Below are 18,306 nucleotides of genomic sequence, written 5' to 3'. Positions count from 1 at the left end.
GTCACTTGTTGGTGTCCCAGCCAATTCCGTAAGACTTAAATTGGAGAGAAGGGACAGATCTGCATTGGTAGAGGAAATATTTCATTTAGAGTTCCCTGTGTCAATGAAACCACAGGTCTGGTTAAAAAACAAAAAGTAAGATCACATTTATATAGCACTTTAAGGCTTACACATCCCTTTTCTGGTGAAATAGGCAGAAGAGATACTGTTATTCTGATTTTTCAGATTAGATTCAATCATCTTTATCATATAAAGGTAAGAGCTGAAATTATAATTTGTTTCTTCTGATTCATAAACAACACAGTTTAGGCAATATGAAAAGCTATAATGTAGCAGTCTCTGTAGGGTCTTATTCCTTTCTCTCATTTTGAAGCAAAAAGAATACAGTTTAGACAAGCCTAATCATTTGGTGCCCAATTGGATTTCATATCTCCCCTTTAATATTATTTTTTATGTATTGTTAAAGTAAATACTTTTAAAATTTTAAAAAATGGAATATTAACACTGACCTTTGAAGAAAAGTTCATGCAGAGTTGGCCAACGAAATTGATGTTCTATATAACTCATAGGATTTAGCCTTCTGAGTGAATACTGACTGCTACATAGATTACCAGAGAAGATGATCTTCGATTTACCAAAAAGAGTCAGATCAGGTTGCTGACCAGTCTTCAGGACGCTCATTTTCTTCTTCTTTAATCTTTAGATCTTGGTCCTAAAAACAGATACCCAGGATCTAGTTGCTTCTTTCAGAGTAACAACTGGGACCAGCAATACCACAGCTATAAAATCAATAGAGTTTGCTCGGAAGGGGAGGTGAGTCAGGACCCTGGTTTTACTCAGGGCAGCTTTAGTCTTTTCTTTCTGTTTTGATTTTAAGCTTTACTATGGAATGTTGATTGCTCCAGTAGCAACTTATTCACTGTTATATTTTCGCATGGTCTCAGTGGAGACAATATGTCTAGGTTTCCTTTTGTTACTTTATTTTATATAGACTTTTCCATGTTTCTGTGCATTTTGTGTGTTGTTTTTATGGTAATATGATATATTACATTTAGGATATCGTCAGGTTTTTTTTTCTGTTAGCTGCACTTTCTTACATTTAATTAGAGCTATTTAACCTTCCTAGTAAGGTCTTTGTGATGCTGAGACCCAGGCATTCAGCATAGACCCCTTTCTTGTTATCATTTGAAGATTTAACTGACCCTTACTCATTAATAATGATTGAGCATATACTAGTCTTTGTACAAACAGGTTCTTTTCCTCTTTAAATTAAAGTCCTAATAGTGGAATTACTGGCTTAAAGTGTATGACCAGGTTTTGCCTTTTGTTGTACTGGCCACTTTGCTGTCTGGAGAGTTGGTAGCAGTTTGTTTTGACTCCAGCAATATATATGTGTGCCTGTTTTCTTTGAAATTCTACAACATTGTTTTACCATATTAATTTATTTTTAGGGCAGTTTTACTTTGATAAGTGAATAGACTCTTTTTAAGTCAGTTCCTAAGTATGTGAAACTTAATGCTATTTAAGTAAATACAGTAATAGATAACTTACTTTATCTGGATATTACTTATTCTTGCAAATAAAGCTATTCAGAAGGCCTTTAATCAGTCAAAATAGACTATAGAATTATATTTTCTATTTCAGATTTTTTATATTACAAGTGAACAGTTTCATAAAGCCTCTATGTACTAAATAAAGCTTACCTATTTTGTTCTTACAAGAGTCTCTAGGACTTCATACTTAATATTTCTTTACTTTTTATTTTAAAAAATTTTGTTTTTTAAAAAAAAGGGGGAGTGCGGCTGGGTGGCGCAGTGAGTAAGAACGCTGGCCCAGAGTAGGGAGGACCCTGGATGGGTTCTGGACACCCACACAAGATAATTGGCCGTATAACCTTGGGCAAGTTACTTAACCCCAGTTGCTTTAAAAAAAATTTGTTTTTATCGGTGACATTTTTACATTGTATTCATTTCCAAATGTATCTTTCTCCCTTGCCCAGTGAGTGAAGCCATCCCCTGATTAAAAAAGATTTTTAAAAGTTCAGCAGTATTGGGGCAGCCAGGTAGCACAGCGAGTAAGAGCACCGGCCCCAGTGTCAGGATGACCTGGCGGATGGAATCCGGGCTCAGATACTTAGCACCACACCCAGAAATAACTGGCCGTGTAACCTTGAGCAAGTTACTTTACCCCAATTGCTTTAAAATAAATAAGTTAGATGTTCTATTACTCAAAACAGAATAAAACTTATAAAAAAAAAAGTTCAGCAGTACTAAACAAAATATTGACCTTGGTTGACAGTTATATATGCAGTATTCTACACTCATAGTCCCTTAGCTCTGCAGTGAAAGGAGGGAGGTATGCTTTCTCACCTCCTTTGGCACTAAATTTTTATCATCATAATTACACAGCTCTCAATTTTATTTTATTAGATTTTTTTTTCTTTTGTTTTATGTCATTGTTGTGTTATATTGTCTTTCTTGTTCTGCCAATTTCTCCCTGCATCTGTTCATATTAGTCTTTCCATGCTTCTGAATCCTTCTTATATGTATTTTTTATGGCACGGTAATATTCCATTTTGCTTATATATCACAATTTGTTTAACCATTCCCAAATTGATAGGCTTTTATTTTGTTTTTAGATCCTTGCTACCACAGAAAGTGTTGATATGAATATTTTGGTGTATATGGGACCTTTTGTTCTGTCAGTTATCAATCTTGGTTATAGACTTAGAAGTAGAATCTCTGTGTGAAAAAGTATGGACATTTTAAATCAAATTTTTTTTGTTGTTATATAATTCCAAATTACTTTCCAGAAGGATTGAATTTCTTTTACTTTAGACACAACTTTAAAAACTTAATTGTCTGTCCCCCACAGCATATTAAAAACAGTTAACTAAAATGGATGGCCAGGAACAGTGACATTAGCAAAATAGTGCAGCTTGTCTCTTTACTACATGAAATATCGAACAGCTAGGTCTTTGTTGTTTTTTTTCTATGCTAAGAATCTTGGCCTTGGCCTCCAGGCCCTGACCATCTGGTCTTCCTGGACTTGGTGGCCTGATCTCTAAACTTTATATATACTATTAGGCATTTTTCAGCTTTATACAACCATTTGTAACTATCTAGTAATTTAATGTCTACACGTGATTACTCATTTTTGTGCACAGGAAAGAAAAAAAAATGATGGCTAACTGCATTAAACAAACGACAGAGACCAATGACCTTGATAGTAACGTTGCTTTATTTTTTGGGGAATCCTTTGATGATTGTCTCTTTTTTGGGGAATCCTTTGATTGTCTCATTGAGAAGTATGAAACTATTGTTAATGATAGAGTCAAAGGTGACAAGAGAGCAGTATGAACAACTGAATAGGAAAAAGGAATGCTTGAAAGTCTTCTATCCCCTTAAAATACCATTTTCTTTCCTTCATAAGATTATACTCAGCTTTACAGGGTAGATTATTCTTGCTTTTAAGTCTGTTTCTTTAGCCATGCATTCTAAGATGTCCTTCTGTTTATGGTGAAATGGGTGTTAGATGGTTCCTTGATAGTTGAGCTCTTTCTTTCTAGCTTCTTACACTATTTTTTCTTTGATGTGAAACCTTTGCATTTGGGCTATTACATTCCTAGCATTTTTCTTTTTGGAGTTTCAGGAAATGATTGGTGGGTTCTTTCTGTCTGTATTTTGTCTTCTGGTTCTAACAGATTGCAACAGTTTTATTTGTGATTTCTTGAAAATATATTGTCCAGGATTTTAAAAAAAATCTTGTTTTTTAAGGATTATGAGGATTTCTAGATTATCACTCCTTGACCTGTTTTCATGGTCAGTTGTTTCTGGTAGCAGATATCTTAAATTTTTTTAGTTCGTGGATTTTGTTTTAATATTTCCTGCTATCTCATAGAGTCCTTGGTTTCTGTTTAGTCCATTCTGGTTTTCAGAGAATTTATTACTTGAATAAGATTTTCATCACTTTCTCTTCTACACTATTTTCCCAATTCTTTACTCCAGAGTTTTTATTTTATTTTTTATATGTTCCTTTGTTTCTTCTGTGTATTCATGTAGTCCTTGTGGAAAATTCACCTTTTTTCTTCAAATCTCTGCTTGCAAATTGTTAGAGAATTACTTTTTCCTTTTAGGTTGAATTTTTGGATATCTTTGGATTTATGACAGTTCTTTACAATGGTCTGTTTTCTTCAGTTCATTCATCTCTCCAGCCTTAGTTTCAAATTGAAGCTTTTTGCCAGGTCTGAACTCTGCTTCCTACTTGTCTTTTCATTGGAGTGATTAGTCCTCCTTGAACTTAACTTGGGTCACCTGATTATACTCACATCTACTTCCTGAGGGAGGTTTCCTGGATCTTTGAGGGCCAGAGTGCTAGGGACCTTCGAGCCCAAGGACCTGGGCTATCTCTGTGCTCTAAATGCATGCAGTACACAACACTGATCACTCCTATTCCTAGGTATTTCAAGAAACATAGAGAGTTTATTACCACCTTGGAGCTTTGTTAGAGGAAGCCCTCTGCCCTTCATGCTTCTGGATACTTCAAATAAAAATTTTAGCACTTGTTAGGGGGAACATTTGATTTATCTAGAAAATTATCTTCTGTAGAACCAGCAATGACAAAGGTACAATTATGTTCTTAAATGCAAGTCTGTGCATTTAGTAAGCTAAAAATCTCACTTTGGAGGCAATTATAGGCAGTGTGTAAGGGCTCACTATGGTTAGTACATTCATGACATAATGAGGCATACAAGTAAGGAAGCTGAGATTTGACCTTAAGGATCTTTGGAATGAGGGGAAATGAGACAAATATGTTCACAAGGAGTCCTTGTGACAAAGACTGGGTGGGGGGGGTAGGTTCTTATGTGGGGGGGGGCAGGATGAGGTTAATGTGATTCAACAATGTGATATGTCTGTCAGAAAGTTAATGTAATCTTAGGTAACAGTGATCTCTATTGTACTGGTCAAAACACTTCCGGCATGTTGTATCGGGTTTTGGGTTCTGTGTCTTAGGAGTGATGTTGATAAGTGATAATATCTAGATGAGATTGAACAGGATGATGAAAGGACTTGAAAGCTTGTCATTTGAGCATAAATTGAAGAAATTTGGAATGTTTAGCTTGGAAAAGAAATGACTTGGGGGGAACATGAAAGCTGTCTCAGAATGTTTTAAGAATTGGTATAAATTAGAGTACTTCTTGGCACCAGATGACAAGACTAAAATCAATGGATAGAAGTTACAGGAAGTCTGGATGAAAAACCTGTAGACAGACAATTGTTTGAAAATGGGCTTCTTTATTAAATAGTGAATTTCTGTTTATTGGAAGTGTTTGGGCAGAAACTAAATGTTATAGAAAATGTTATAGGGCAGAAGTGTCAAACTCATGGACAGCAAAACTTGAGTATTAGCCTAACCAGATCAAAATCTAATAGGGAAATGTTTAACAACATAAATAAAAATACAGTAACACATAGTTAATTTGTGGTTTTCTAAGTAAATATGTGACCTGCTGGAATCCTTTCTTTTAGAGTTTGACACTTCTGTTGTAGGGGCTAGGGGACTCAGTCTTCATGGTAGTTTGATTTGGTGATTTTATAGGTCTCTTCCACGTGAGATCCAGTAATTTCTTGCTCTAAGTATTAGTCTTAGGGAGTATTAATAGTAACCTGTTTAGGACCTCAGTTCTTAATTTTTTTCTCCTTCCCTCTTACAGTTGCTTTTTAATAAACACTGCAGATCGAATAATCCGAGTGTATGATGGCAGGGAAATTTTAACCTGTGGCAGAGATGGAGAACCAGAACCCATGCAGAAACTGCAGGATTTGGTAAACAGGTACATGTCTCATATTTAAGAAGAAATGTTTGGGGTGGCCAGGTGGCTCAGCGAGTAAGAGCACTGGCTCCAGTGTTGGGATGACCTGGGATTGAATCTGGGCTCAGATACTTAGCACCACACCTAGAAATAACTGGCTGTGTAACCTTGAGCAAGTTACTTAACCCCAATTGCTTTAAAAAAAAAAAAGGAAGAAGAAGAAATGTTGCCAGCGGTAAATTCACATAAAGTAAAAGTTAAGTTGTATGATCAGTTTAGGACCAGTATACCTTGGAATTCTTCCTAGCAGGGATAAATTCTTTCTGCCTACTTCAGAGCCCTTGGACTTTTCTTCCTAGAATTCTGGTATTTGCTTTACTTTCCTTATCCTAGGCACAGGGAAAAAAGGTTGGGTATTTTTGCATGATAAATATATGCCTGTATGATTTTCTTCCCCTTGCCTTCTAGGACACCTTGGAAGAAATGCTGCTTCTCTGGAGATGGGGAATACATAGTCGCAGGCTCTGCCCGACAGCATGCCCTATATATCTGGGAAAAGAGTATTGGTAACTTGGTGAAGATTCTTCATGGGACTAGAGGAGAGCTTCTGTTGGATGTAGCTGTGAGTAGAATGGGAGGTTTTTGTCATGCACATTATCTAGAAAAATCTTAACTATGTTAAAAAAAAGTTTCCTTTTCCTCTTTAAATACAGTGGCATCCGGTCCGACCCATAATAGCATCCATTTCTAGTGGAGTGGTGTCTATCTGGGCACAAAATCAAGTGGTAAGAACTGTTTTTATTTGTATTCATTTACTTTAAAGCCAGGCTCCTTCCATTCCCTTTAGGGGTTAGCTGTGTGGTTCTCTCCTTACTTTATCAGACTTTTGCATCTGATAATGCCTTTTTGTTTGATGGAGAGAAGCTAGGGTTGGTTTTCCTGTTTCATTTTCTTAACTGAAGCTGATCTGCTGCATCTTTAGCCTTAGGTAAAATATGTAAATGAAGACAACTTTAAAGTCAAAAGAATGCTGGATTTGTAATCTGAAGATCTGGGTTTGAATCCATTTCAACCTGTGTGACCCTGGGCAAATCATTTAACTTCTCTGGGTCTTAGTTTCTCATCTTTAAAATGAAGGCATTGGACTTTAATACATGTATGGCATGTATTGGACTTTAGAACTCCTGAGGCCCCTTCCGCTTCTAGTGAGTTATCCAGGCAGGCATTTGTTAAATGCTTATTATCTGCCAGGGACTATGCAAGGGATGTACTGGGGGTTCCAAGCCAAAACACTGCCTTCCAGGAGCTCACATTTTAATAAGTGAGATAACATGTAGACTATATATTCTCTGAGCCAGTGGAAGGTCCTTAGTGAGGAAAGACTACCACCTGGCAGGACCAAGAAAATCCTCTAGTTTAAAGTGGGATTTAAGCTGTGTCAGGCAGGAAGCCTGAGAAAAGGCAGAGGTGAGGAGGGAGAGCATTCCAGGCACAGGGACTAAGAGAGGAGGAGGTGAGGGGGACAACCCAGGGCTAAGGTATGGAGGGGAAAGATAAGAATCCATTAACTTATAAAGCACTTATATTACCTTTTATTTTAATGCACTGAAAATTACTGAAATGGAAACTTCTATATCTCAACTACACCTCTTTTTTTTCTTGTCTGTGATTTCTTGCCTATGATTTTATCAGGGTAGGTAGTTCCTAAAGAGGAACTTTCTACCAGTACAGATCCAGCACTTCCTATGCAACTATATAGTCTTAGGGAGTTGCTGGGAGCCCTGGGAGGTTTAAACCGTACTTGGCCAGGAGCTCGCACACCTAGTAGGTGTCAGAAATGGGACTTGAACATAACCATTCTTATATGCTGATTGTTAATTATTTCTGCAGGATTCTTCTTTGTGATGCTTCCTTTAGGAGTACTCTGGGAATTTTTGATATTTAAATAAAATTTATTAAGAAATTTAAAAAGTTTTAATAAGAGAATGATACAGGAAATTGTGGAAAGAGAATCAACCATCCTTGGCAACTGATTAAATAGAACCCAAGAAGAGGAAATAATCTTTCAGAGTTGGGTGAATGGAATGTTAATCATTGCTTCCATTTGCTCATTTCCCACTCATTTCTTAGTCCTTTTCTGTCTGACTTTGGACTGAATCTGTTACTCAACTAAACCTGCTCTCTCCATGCTTATCAATTTATCTCAACTAATTTCTGCCCTTGTGATTTTGGGCAAGTGAGGAAAGCCCTGGGCCTCAGCTTCATTGTCTCTTTGACCTATATGGCCTCCAAGATCCCTTCTAGCTATCATTTTATAATCCTGTCATCTCTTGATTGCTAAATTCCAGGGACTTTTCTTCATTCTTCCCTTTCCCACAATTGACCTCACCTTTTCTCTGCTCAATTTTCTGCTCTTTAACCTGCCTGGCCACTGTTCAGTCTCTTTTGCTGGAGGCCATATTAAGTGTGGCCATCTTCTAAGTCTCTGTCCTGAGCTGTTTTCTCCTTTGGTGATCTCATGGGTTCAGTTTTCATCTTGCGCAGATAACTTTCAAATCTACAGAAAGGGCATATTGCCTAGTGTTAGCTTTAGAGTCAGGGCAGCTTGGGCTCAAATCCTACCTCTGACACATACTGACCCTGAGCAAGTCAGTTATTCCTCAATGTTGTAGGAATTTGGTGTAACTAAGTTGTAGAACAATTGTTTTTCTGAATGGATAGGAGAGTTTTCTCTCTAGGAGTTTCCTACTGTTAGGAAATCATGGGTCCATACACATCTCCCAAATGCGGATGACTCCCAAAATGTGTACATCCAGTTCTTATTTATCTCAACCCCCTCATTACAAACTGTCTGTTGGACATTTCCGCCAAACAATTCAAATTCACCATATCCAAAACAGAACTCATATGTTCTCCTAAACCCATCCAAACTTCCCCATTTTTGTGGATGATGTCACCATCTTTCCAGGCACCTTGGTTTAAAATCTTGGAGCCATCCCTGACTTTTCCCTTTTTCTCAATCTCTGTCTCCAGTTGGTTGTTGAGTTTTGTTGATTTTACCCCCACTATATCTCTTGCTGTTCTTTCCACTTTCCTCTTCCTTAAGTTTTAGCTCTTATCAACTTTCACCTGGATTATTGAAATGCTCTTCTAATTTCTCTCCATTCTCTTCCCTTCTCTACTTTGCCTTCCACACAGCTGTCAGGTTTATAATACAAATCTAACCATGTCACTCCCTTTCTCAGGAAGCTTCAGTTTTCCTGTTACTTCTAGAATAAAAGACAAACTTCTCTGCCTGGAATTTAAAGCTGGCTGGACTTACCTTTTTAGTTTTATTTCACATTATAATGCTGAATATGTTCTCCATTCTACTTAGACTGCCCTGTTTAGCTGTTCCTTGTAGAAGACATTCCATTTTGTGTCCCATGCAATTTTGCGAGGAGTCTCCCTATCTGGAATGTACTCTTTTCTTATCTAACTTCCTCTAATGCCCATCTTGGGTTCCCCTCTTACAGAAAGTCTTTGCTGGTCCCCCATGAGTAATTCTCATTCCCTCTTGAAATTACTTTTCTGTCACTTTGTATATACTTCATATTTGCAGTTAGGTGGCACAGTGATTCATCATGCCCAGTGTGGAGTCAGAAGGACCCGATTTCAAATTCTACCTCAGACACTAGCTATTTGACCCTGGATGAGTCAGTGTCTTAACCTTTAATATCACTCACTCAGCCTCAGTTTCCTCATCTGCAAAGTGGGGATAATAATAACTCAGCCTCATAGGGATGTTATGAGGATCCACTGAAATGCCATGGATAGCACTTGGGAAATGCTTGTTATTAGATAAGATGAAATTGTGTTATGTGTTATATATCTTCCCCTTCCGCAGTATTTAGCACAGTTCCTGGCACAAAACAGATACTTATAAATGCTTATTGATAATTTGATTTGAATTAGTGGAGGAAGCTAGAAGGAGCTGTTATTGGACTGTGACTGATTATGACTTTAGGAGCCTAATAATGAAGCATGCCTTTCCACTTCTTGACAGAGAGGTACAGGACTAGAGAGAGGCAAAAGAAGATAGCTATTTTCATATGTTTCTAGTGTGATTTTTTTGCTTGCCTGTATTTATTTTTTACAAGGCAAGTTTTGTATTTTAGAGGGGGAGGTTGGGTGAGATAAAGAAAAGAGCTATTTAATAAGACAAGAAAATTCACAAAAATACAAAGTTTAGGACAGGGAACAAAACCCAGTAATCTTGTTAAATTTATAGTATATGCTTTTAAAAACTGCGTAAAAGAAGTTCATGGTTTTATGTACAATCCTTTTTTTGTTCTTTGTACATAGTAAAGTTTTATTTGTTGATTATTTGTTGAGTTCATAATACAAATGCATTTTTTTTTTAAAAGGAATAGTTAGACAAGAAGAGAACCAGGAGAGGAGAACAGTGTTACAGAAGTGAAGAGAGTATCTAGGAAGAGAGAATGGTCAATAATGTTTGAAAGCTGCAGAATGGTCAAGGAGGATGAAGACTAAGAAAAGGCCATTGAATTTTAAACTTAAAAGATTGGCAACCTTTTTAGGAAAATTTTCCACAGTGTTTGGCTGACAAAGGATACAAACTTTGTGTCCTTATTTTATTCTGAGAACAACTTTAAATCATGGAGATAAATAAACTTGTTAAAAAATCTGTGTGGTTGGATTGGAACTTAATTCTCAGAAATAGAGAAAAATGGGTTTGTGAAGATCAGTAGTTTTTAGATGTAAAGTAGTAACTAAAGGGAATGATTTTAGAAAACTCTTCTGCCAAAACTTGATAGCAGTTTTTATGTCTCTTTTCAATAAAATGGAATTTACAAAGTCAAGTTTCTGGTTGCAGGGGGTATTTTATCTTTAAATTGTAAAGCAATGAATGTGAACAACATGCTCTGTGTTTGTGACATAGGAAAACTGGAGTGCATTTGCACCAGACTTTAAAGAGCTGGATGAAAATGTGGAGTATGAGGAAAGGGAGTCAGAATTTGACATTGAAGATGAAGATAAGAGTGAACCAGAACAAACAGGTACTATTTCTTAATCACGATGTTTCTTTAAAAAAAAATTTTAGTTTTTTTTTTTTTAAATAAATTCTGGTCTTAGTTCTGACAAGTCGAAGCACAGACAGGTGACTCGGGGATAAGGCCACTTATCACCTCAGTAATAGGTCTTTAATTAAAACATATTTAATTTCATTCTTTATGATGTGATTTGGTGCTTACCTGTTTTGTTTTTAAGAGTTTTTATAGACATGTTTCACTTTGATCTTTTCACAGATATTTGTCATTAGTACCGTAACACATGATAACCAAAATGTCCCATAACATATTTCTTAATTTTTTTTTTTTTTTTTGCTTTTTTGGAGGGCGGAAGGCAGGGCAATTGAGGTGAAGTGACCTGCCCAGGGTCACACAGCTAGTAAGTGTTAAGTGACTGAGGCCAGATTTGAATTTAGGTCCTCCTGACTCCAGGGCTGGTTCTCTATTCACTGTGCCACCTAGCCACCCCCCCATGACATATTTCTTATAGCCTGTGGGCATACAGTACAATCCATTCTTCCACTTCCTATCATAATGAGGCATCAGTATAGAACTTTGTGAAAGTAAAAAGTATATGGCATATTATGAAGACTAACCCTGAATTATTTAGACAAGCTATTGAAAATCAGAATTTGACAACAGAAATGAAAATCAGAATTTGACAACAGAAATGACGTCCACTCTTAACTACACTAATTTCATCCAAAAGTTTAATCATTGTAAATTAATTGCTGCAGCAAGGAGACCAGATGAACCCAGACAGCACCTTAGTCAGCAAACATCAGACTTATTTATCAAATAGAGTGAGTTGGTTACCAGATGTAACACCAGATTGGAATGTAAATTTAACTGCAAAATCTTGCAAACAAGATTGATATTTATGAGCATTATCATCTCATGAAGTAGAGAAAAGTAATGGAGGGTTAAACCAGTTTAAAGAAAGTAAGGCAAAATAGAAAACTAAACAAAGTCATCCTAAGGGCTTTCAAGGATAAAACGGAAAGACACAACAAGCAGAAGAAAAATGGAGATCTGCAAAGAACATGTTCATCTTAAAAAAAAAAAAGTAAGATCCAGGAAAGCAGTATACAACAAAACAACATTGCAAATGAAAAGAACAACCAGCACAAAACAATAAAAGAAACAAATGTTGAAAACTATAAGGAGCAAATTTGGCCCAAAGAAGACGTGATTAGGTACTTCTTCCTGTTCCTTTGATTGTAGCAAGACTACCTAATTTAATGTATTTATTCAGTACCATACCAATTAAACTACCAAAGAACTACTACCAGGAAGAAAAAACAACACTGAAATTCATGTGGAGGACCAAAGGGTCTAGAGACACACTGAAAAAAGTAGAAGAAAAGGGTACTACATCTCAGATCTCAAATTATAGTACAAAGCATTTAGTTATCAAAACAATTTGGTACAGGTTAAGAAATAGGTCAGTATACAACATACAGAAGCAAAAAAGCACAGCCTGGTAACCCCAATGACTCCAGCTACTGGGGTAAGAACTCTTTGAGAAAAATTCCTGGGAAATCTAGAAAACTGACAGAAACTAGGTATAGTCTAATACCTACCAAGATAAGCTCCAAGTGGATACATGACTTAGACATAAAGGGTGACTTCATGAACAAAAGTAGATTAGTAAAAAAAAAAAATCGCCTTTCGTATCTGGGGATAGAGGAAAAGTTTGTGACCACACAAGACATAAAGGGAGATAAAATGGATCATTTTGATTATGTAAAATTAAAAAGTTCTTGTACAAGTCAGAATGCAGCTAAATTTGGAAGGAAAACTGATAACGGGAAAATTTTTGCCACAAGTTTCACTGATACAGCTGTCATTTCAATTTCTGTAAAGGTGCCATACAGTCCTGACAAGTTTATATATTTCTTTCTTTTCATATTCAATAATTACCAGAAGGAATAGATAGGGTACATGAGACTCAGCAGTCAATGCCTATAGTAATCTACTACTGTTTGATAAACCCAAAGACCCCAGTTTTGGGGATAAGAACTCATTATTTGACAAAAACTGCTGGGAAAACTGACATATAGTATGGCAGAAACTGGGCATAGACCAATGTCTAACACCATATACCAAAATCAAGTCGAAATGGGTGCACAATCTAGGTATAAAGGCTGATACTATAAGCAGTCTGGGAGAGCAAGGAGTAGTTTACCTGTCAGTTCTATGAAGAAGGGAAGATTTCATGACCAAACAAGAGTTAGAGGACATTATAAAATATAAAATGAATAATTTTGATTACATCAAATTGAAAAGTTTCTGTACAAATAAAGCCAATGTAACCAAGATTAAGAGGGAAGTGGAAAATTGGGAAAGAATTTTTACAACCAGTGTCTGATCAAGGCCTCATTTCTAAAATATACAGAGAACTAAGTCAAATCTATAAGAATACAAGTCATTGTCCAATTGATAGATGGTCAAGATATGAACAGGCAGTTTTCAGAGGATGAAATTAAAGATACTTATAAGCATATGAAAAAAATGCTCTAAATCACGATTTAGAGAAATGCAAATCAAAACAACTTTGAAGTACCATATCTCACCAGTCAGATTGGCTAAGATGACAAAACAGGAAAATGATAAATGCTGGAGAGGATGTGGACAAATTGGGACACTAATGCATTGTTGGTGGAGTTGTGAATTGATCCAGCTATTCTGGAGAGAAGTGCATACCTTTTGACCCAGCACTACCACTTCTAGGGTTATATCCCAAAGAGATCATAGAGGTGGGAGGAGGACCCATATGTATAAAAATATTTATAGCAGCTCTTTTTGTGGTGGCAAAGAATTGGCAATCAAGGAGATGTCCATCAATTTGGGAATGGCTGAGCAAGTTGTGGTATATGAATGTAATGGAATACTGTTGTGCTGTAAGAAATGAGGAGCAGACGGATTTCATAATAACCTGGAGAGACTTATATAAACTGATGTTGAGTGAGAAGAACAGAACCAGGAGAAATTTGTTCACAATTACAGATGCAACGTATGTTTGATGATTAACCTTAAGAGACTGGGCTCCTCTTAGCAATATAACGTTATAAGACAACTCCAGAAGACTCGTGATAGAAAGAGATATCCACACCCAGAGAAAAGAGTCTGAATGCAGATTGAAGCAAACTACTTGCTCTCTTTCTTTTTCTTGTTTTGATTCCTCTTTCCCATTGTTCATTCCATTGGTTATAATCCTTTACAACCTGACTAATGTTCAATGTGAAGGTATTTGTAGATCCTATATTTGATTACACACCACCATGGCGAGGGCAGGAGAGGGAGGGGGAGAAAATTTATAACTCAAGGGATTGTGGATTGTGTGAATGTTGCAAACTAAAAGTAAACAAATAAATTAACAAAAAAATAATTACTATAAGGTATCAAATCTTAACTTTGCTGTAATTCTGTTCAGGTCCTTAACTCCTTTCTTGTTTATTTGATTAGATTTGGATAGGTCTGAAAGGAGGAGGTTGATATCTTCTACTATTATAGTTTGTTGGGTTTTTTGTCTGGTTTTCTGTGTAACTTTTTTCACTTTGTCTTTAAATATTTAGATGCTATGCTGTTTGTTGGCATATCCGTCAAATATTGATAACTTTGGTATCTGGTACCTTTGGTACCTTTCAGCATGTTGTAGTTGTCTTGTTTTATCTCTTTTAATCAAGTCTCTTATTAGTATCTGAGATCATCATTGCTATCCCTGTTTTTTTTTAACTGTGTGAATGTTTGCTTCAAGTGTTTCTTTTTTGTGACCATCATATTGTTAAATATGGCTTTCTAATCCATTTTACTATTCTTTTTTTTTGTTTTATGAGTGAGTTCATCCCATTCACATTTGGGATGATCCTTAATTGTGTATTTCTTGCCATCCTATTACTCTCTGTTCTCTCTTTACTTGCCATCCCCTCTTTACAAAGAAGAAAAGGGTGACAAAGAGAGAAAGAGTATGCCTAGTGCCAGAACTCTATACCTGATTGAATCTACTTTTGGATCTCCCTTCATCAGAGCCATTACAGGTTCTTACCCTTTTTTTCTTAACTTTTAAATCTTTCTTTACTACTATTTTCTCTCCTCCTTTACTACAATTTCACTACTCTTCACTTCCCTAAAGTATTAGATTTTATTTTGCAGATGACTAAATCCTCCCTGAAGCTATTCTTTTATTGCTCCCATTCCTTGTTTCCTCACATTTCTCCTTTTTTTGCACCTATCTTGTGGTTTTTATTCTATCTTCTCTTGACTAATTTAGATGAAAGTGAAGTTTGAGAGTTGCTAGCTTCCCATACCCTTTCCTCCTTGTTTGCATAGTTTTTTTTTTTTTTTTAAAGAAATCAGGGTTAAGTAACTTGCTCAAGGTTACATGGCCAGTTATTTCTGGGTGTGGTACTGAGTATCTGAGCCCGGATTTGATCCAGGTCATCCCGACACTGGAGCCGGTGCTCTTACTCGCTGAGCCACCTGGCCGCCCCTAAGCAATTGGGGTTAAGTAACTGGCTCAAGGTTACACAGCCAGGTGTTTCTGGGTGGGTGCTAAGTGTCTGAGCCCGGTTTCGATTCCAGGTCTCCCGACTCTGGGGCCGGTGCTCTTACTTGCTGTGCTACCTGGCCACCCCGTTTGCATACTTCTGTACCCTATTTATGTGAGATAATTTTTCTCCATCCTTCCTTCCTCTTTTTCCAATAGTATTCTCCTTTCTTCTCCCTTTGTTTCCTTTTTTTCTTTCTTCCCTTCCTTTTCTTTCCTTTGGTGACCTTATGGTCAACCAAACATAACAAAACTACTCCCAGGTCTTCTATCTTATTTAACTCCCTCTATTACCCCTTATGACTTTAGTGTTCTGAGGGGACACTTGTATCATCTTCCCCTATAAACATTTCATTCTTGTTTAGTTCCTTTTGATTGAACTCTCATATTTGCCTTTTTATTTTTCTTTTGACTCATGCTTGTATTTCAAAGTTTCTCTAGTCTTTTTAACAGGACTACTTATTAAAATAAGCTAAACTTCTTTGGGCTGCAGATAGGTTTTTAGCAGCTCACTTTCCAAGTAAAGGTAACTAGAGACAGACTGATGATGGTTGGTTGCCACAGGTCATGTGACAAATAGGAGAGAATGCGTAGTGATGGGCAGTATGTTGTACAGGCTGGTGGTAAGGGCAAAGCATAATAGGTGGACACCCAGAGTGTTTCATTGGTACTCTCAGGATGACAGTAGAAATTGAGAAAAGCCTTCAACATGTTGGGATGAAATTCTGGGAGCATATAGACAAGAGACACATAGGATCAGCTTACCTGGATGGTTTGTAATCTGTGTAATTGGAAGGAACTCCCAAATTTATGAGATCACAGATCCCTTTGAGTATTAAAAAAAAAGTTAATATCTTTTTTCATTATTTATTTTTCCCATTCTTTCCCTCTTCCCTGCCAGAGAGCCATACCTTATAACAAAGAATAAAAAGGAGAAAAGTTCAACAAAGTAACATACCAACTAACTCTGATACCCTATGCAGAGTTCTACACCCTTATTCCCTGACTCCTCTACAAATAAGGGAGAAAGCATGCATGGTTATTATCATTTTATAGCATTCACTTTCATTTGTTTTGTTGTTTCTGTTTGGATTGTTGTTGACATTGTGTATATTATTAGAACACCACATTATATTAATGGACCACAATTTATTTAACCAAATTGATAAATATCTTACTTTATTTTTAATTTTTCTTTTAGTGTATTATAAAAATTGCTGCTATAAATATTTTGGAATATATGGAGCCTTTCTAATTGACCTCATAGGAGTGTGGAGTCTTTGAATTAAAACATTTTATTCAGCTTCTTAGAAGAGTTTAAAATTGTTTTTCAGAATGGATAGACCAGTTAAGAGAAGGGAATCAGTGTGCTTTCTTTCCACATGCCAACTGCTCCCTTTTTTTTTTTTAATCTAACATAGGTGTTTCTCAGAGGCGATGTGGCTTGTTTGCTCTTTGACTGTGTTGACTAATGTACCCATTAGTGCTTTTAGACAAAACAGACATGACACATTTTCACATTGTTTTGACAGTGAGGTGGCTCCACACATGAAGTGCTAGACTTGGAATCAAGAGCACGTGAGTCTAGGTTCCACCTAAGACACTGAAAAGTTGTGTGACCCTGTCACTTAATGCTTTCATTTGTAAATTTGTAAAATGCAGATAATAACACTTAGCTCTCTGGAGAGTTCTGAGGTTCACTAGAGATAACAGTGCATGTGAAGTACTATATACATGCTTTACCCAGGATGACCAAAGCACCACCTGGATCCCTGTTGCATGCATTCTGGGCTGGTTAACTCAGCCTTTTCCTCCCTCGCCCATCTGTTGGAGCACTTCTTGTCTTTACCACTCCTCTGGCATTTTATGTACGATTAGATTACCTCGCATGTATATCTTATTTCCCAATTTTAGAGGGAGTTCCTGGAAGGTCCTATGTCATACACATGATTTTTATGTCTTAATTTCCAAGCGTGGGATGTCATCCCACATGCATGAATGTGATAGGAAGCTCCTTGAAGGCAGTGACCCTGTCCTATTTTTTGTATCCCTAACAGCATAGGACTACACATCCTTCAGGTGCTTATGTACTCAAACGTGTGAATGATAGGAGTCATTCTTCTAAGAAAACAAAATAGGTTAAGCGATGTGTATAGTGCTGCAGATCAGTACTTGGTCATCTGGTGGCCCTGGGCCTTGGGACTGAGCTTCATTTTCAACCACCAACCTTGGTTTTGCCATACCTTTTAACTTGTATTATAAGAGAAACTATGTTGGTGATGAGCCAGTACATGGTGAAAAGTTAATCTAAGATACACTGATAGTATTTGTAATTATACCTTGTGCTCATATAGTACTTATGGCTTATGCCTATGAAGCACTTGAAGGTCTCCAAAACACTTGCCACACAACAAACATGAAGTGTATTGTCTTGTAGTGTTTCCATTTTGTAGATGAGAAAGCTGAGATGATAGTTTTATTTTCTACCTGTTCATCCCTGGATTTTGGCTTTTAAAAGGCATTACCCGAGTCCTTGTTTTTAATTTAAATCTCTTCTCCTTTTAACTGTATCACAGGTGCTGATGCTGCAGAAGATGAAGAGGTAGATGTCACTAGTGTAGATCCTATAGCTGCCTTTTGTAGCAGGTGAGCCAAATAGCCTTGTGTATTTGCTTTCAAAAGTAGAGCGACTTAGGCTCCTCCTACCTTTTGTTCTTAATTAATTATTAGTGTTCTGCCACCTGAACTTCCCTGAGCCATCACTTCCTCTGCATTTCTCATGAGATTTTTAGAGACTTGGTTTCTGGTTCATTTTCATGCCTAGTAGAGTTAATCCTGACTTAGGGAGGGTCTCTGCTTTATGTCTTAAGAAC

The 18,306-nt window shown here is 36.8% G+C and overlaps 1 protein-coding gene across 3 annotated transcripts in view; it reads left to right on the top strand.

Moving 5' to 3' along the window:
* Positions 1-18,306, top strand: part of RBBP5 (RB binding protein 5, histone lysine methyltransferase complex subunit) — a 36,516-nt gene that overhangs the window by 11,475 nt on the left and 6,735 nt on the right. For all 3 annotated transcript variants that reach the window (XR_011165749.1, XM_069074665.1, XM_069074666.1), the window contains exons 6-11: positions 704-813; positions 5,714-5,833; positions 6,281-6,434; positions 6,526-6,597; positions 10,755-10,872; positions 18,010-18,079. Coding sequence is in view for 2 of the 3 variants with exons in the window: in XM_069074665.1 (XP_068930766.1) it covers positions 704-813; positions 5,714-5,833; positions 6,281-6,434; positions 6,526-6,597; positions 10,755-10,872; positions 18,010-18,079 (644 nt within the window). In the remaining variant the exon portion in view is untranslated. The remainder of the gene's footprint in view (positions 1-703; positions 814-5,713; positions 5,834-6,280; positions 6,435-6,525; positions 6,598-10,754; positions 10,873-18,009; positions 18,080-18,306) is intronic.

The sequence above is a fragment of the Petaurus breviceps genome, unplaced genomic scaffold, assembly GCF_028583685.1.
Source record: "Petaurus breviceps papuanus isolate PSGF00001 unplaced genomic scaffold, PetGlider_PUasm1.0 90895, whole genome shotgun sequence".
NCBI classification, from domain to species: domain Eukaryota; kingdom Metazoa; phylum Chordata; class Mammalia; order Diprotodontia; family Petauridae; genus Petaurus; species Petaurus breviceps.
This window is presented reverse-complemented; position numbering and strand designations above follow the sequence as displayed.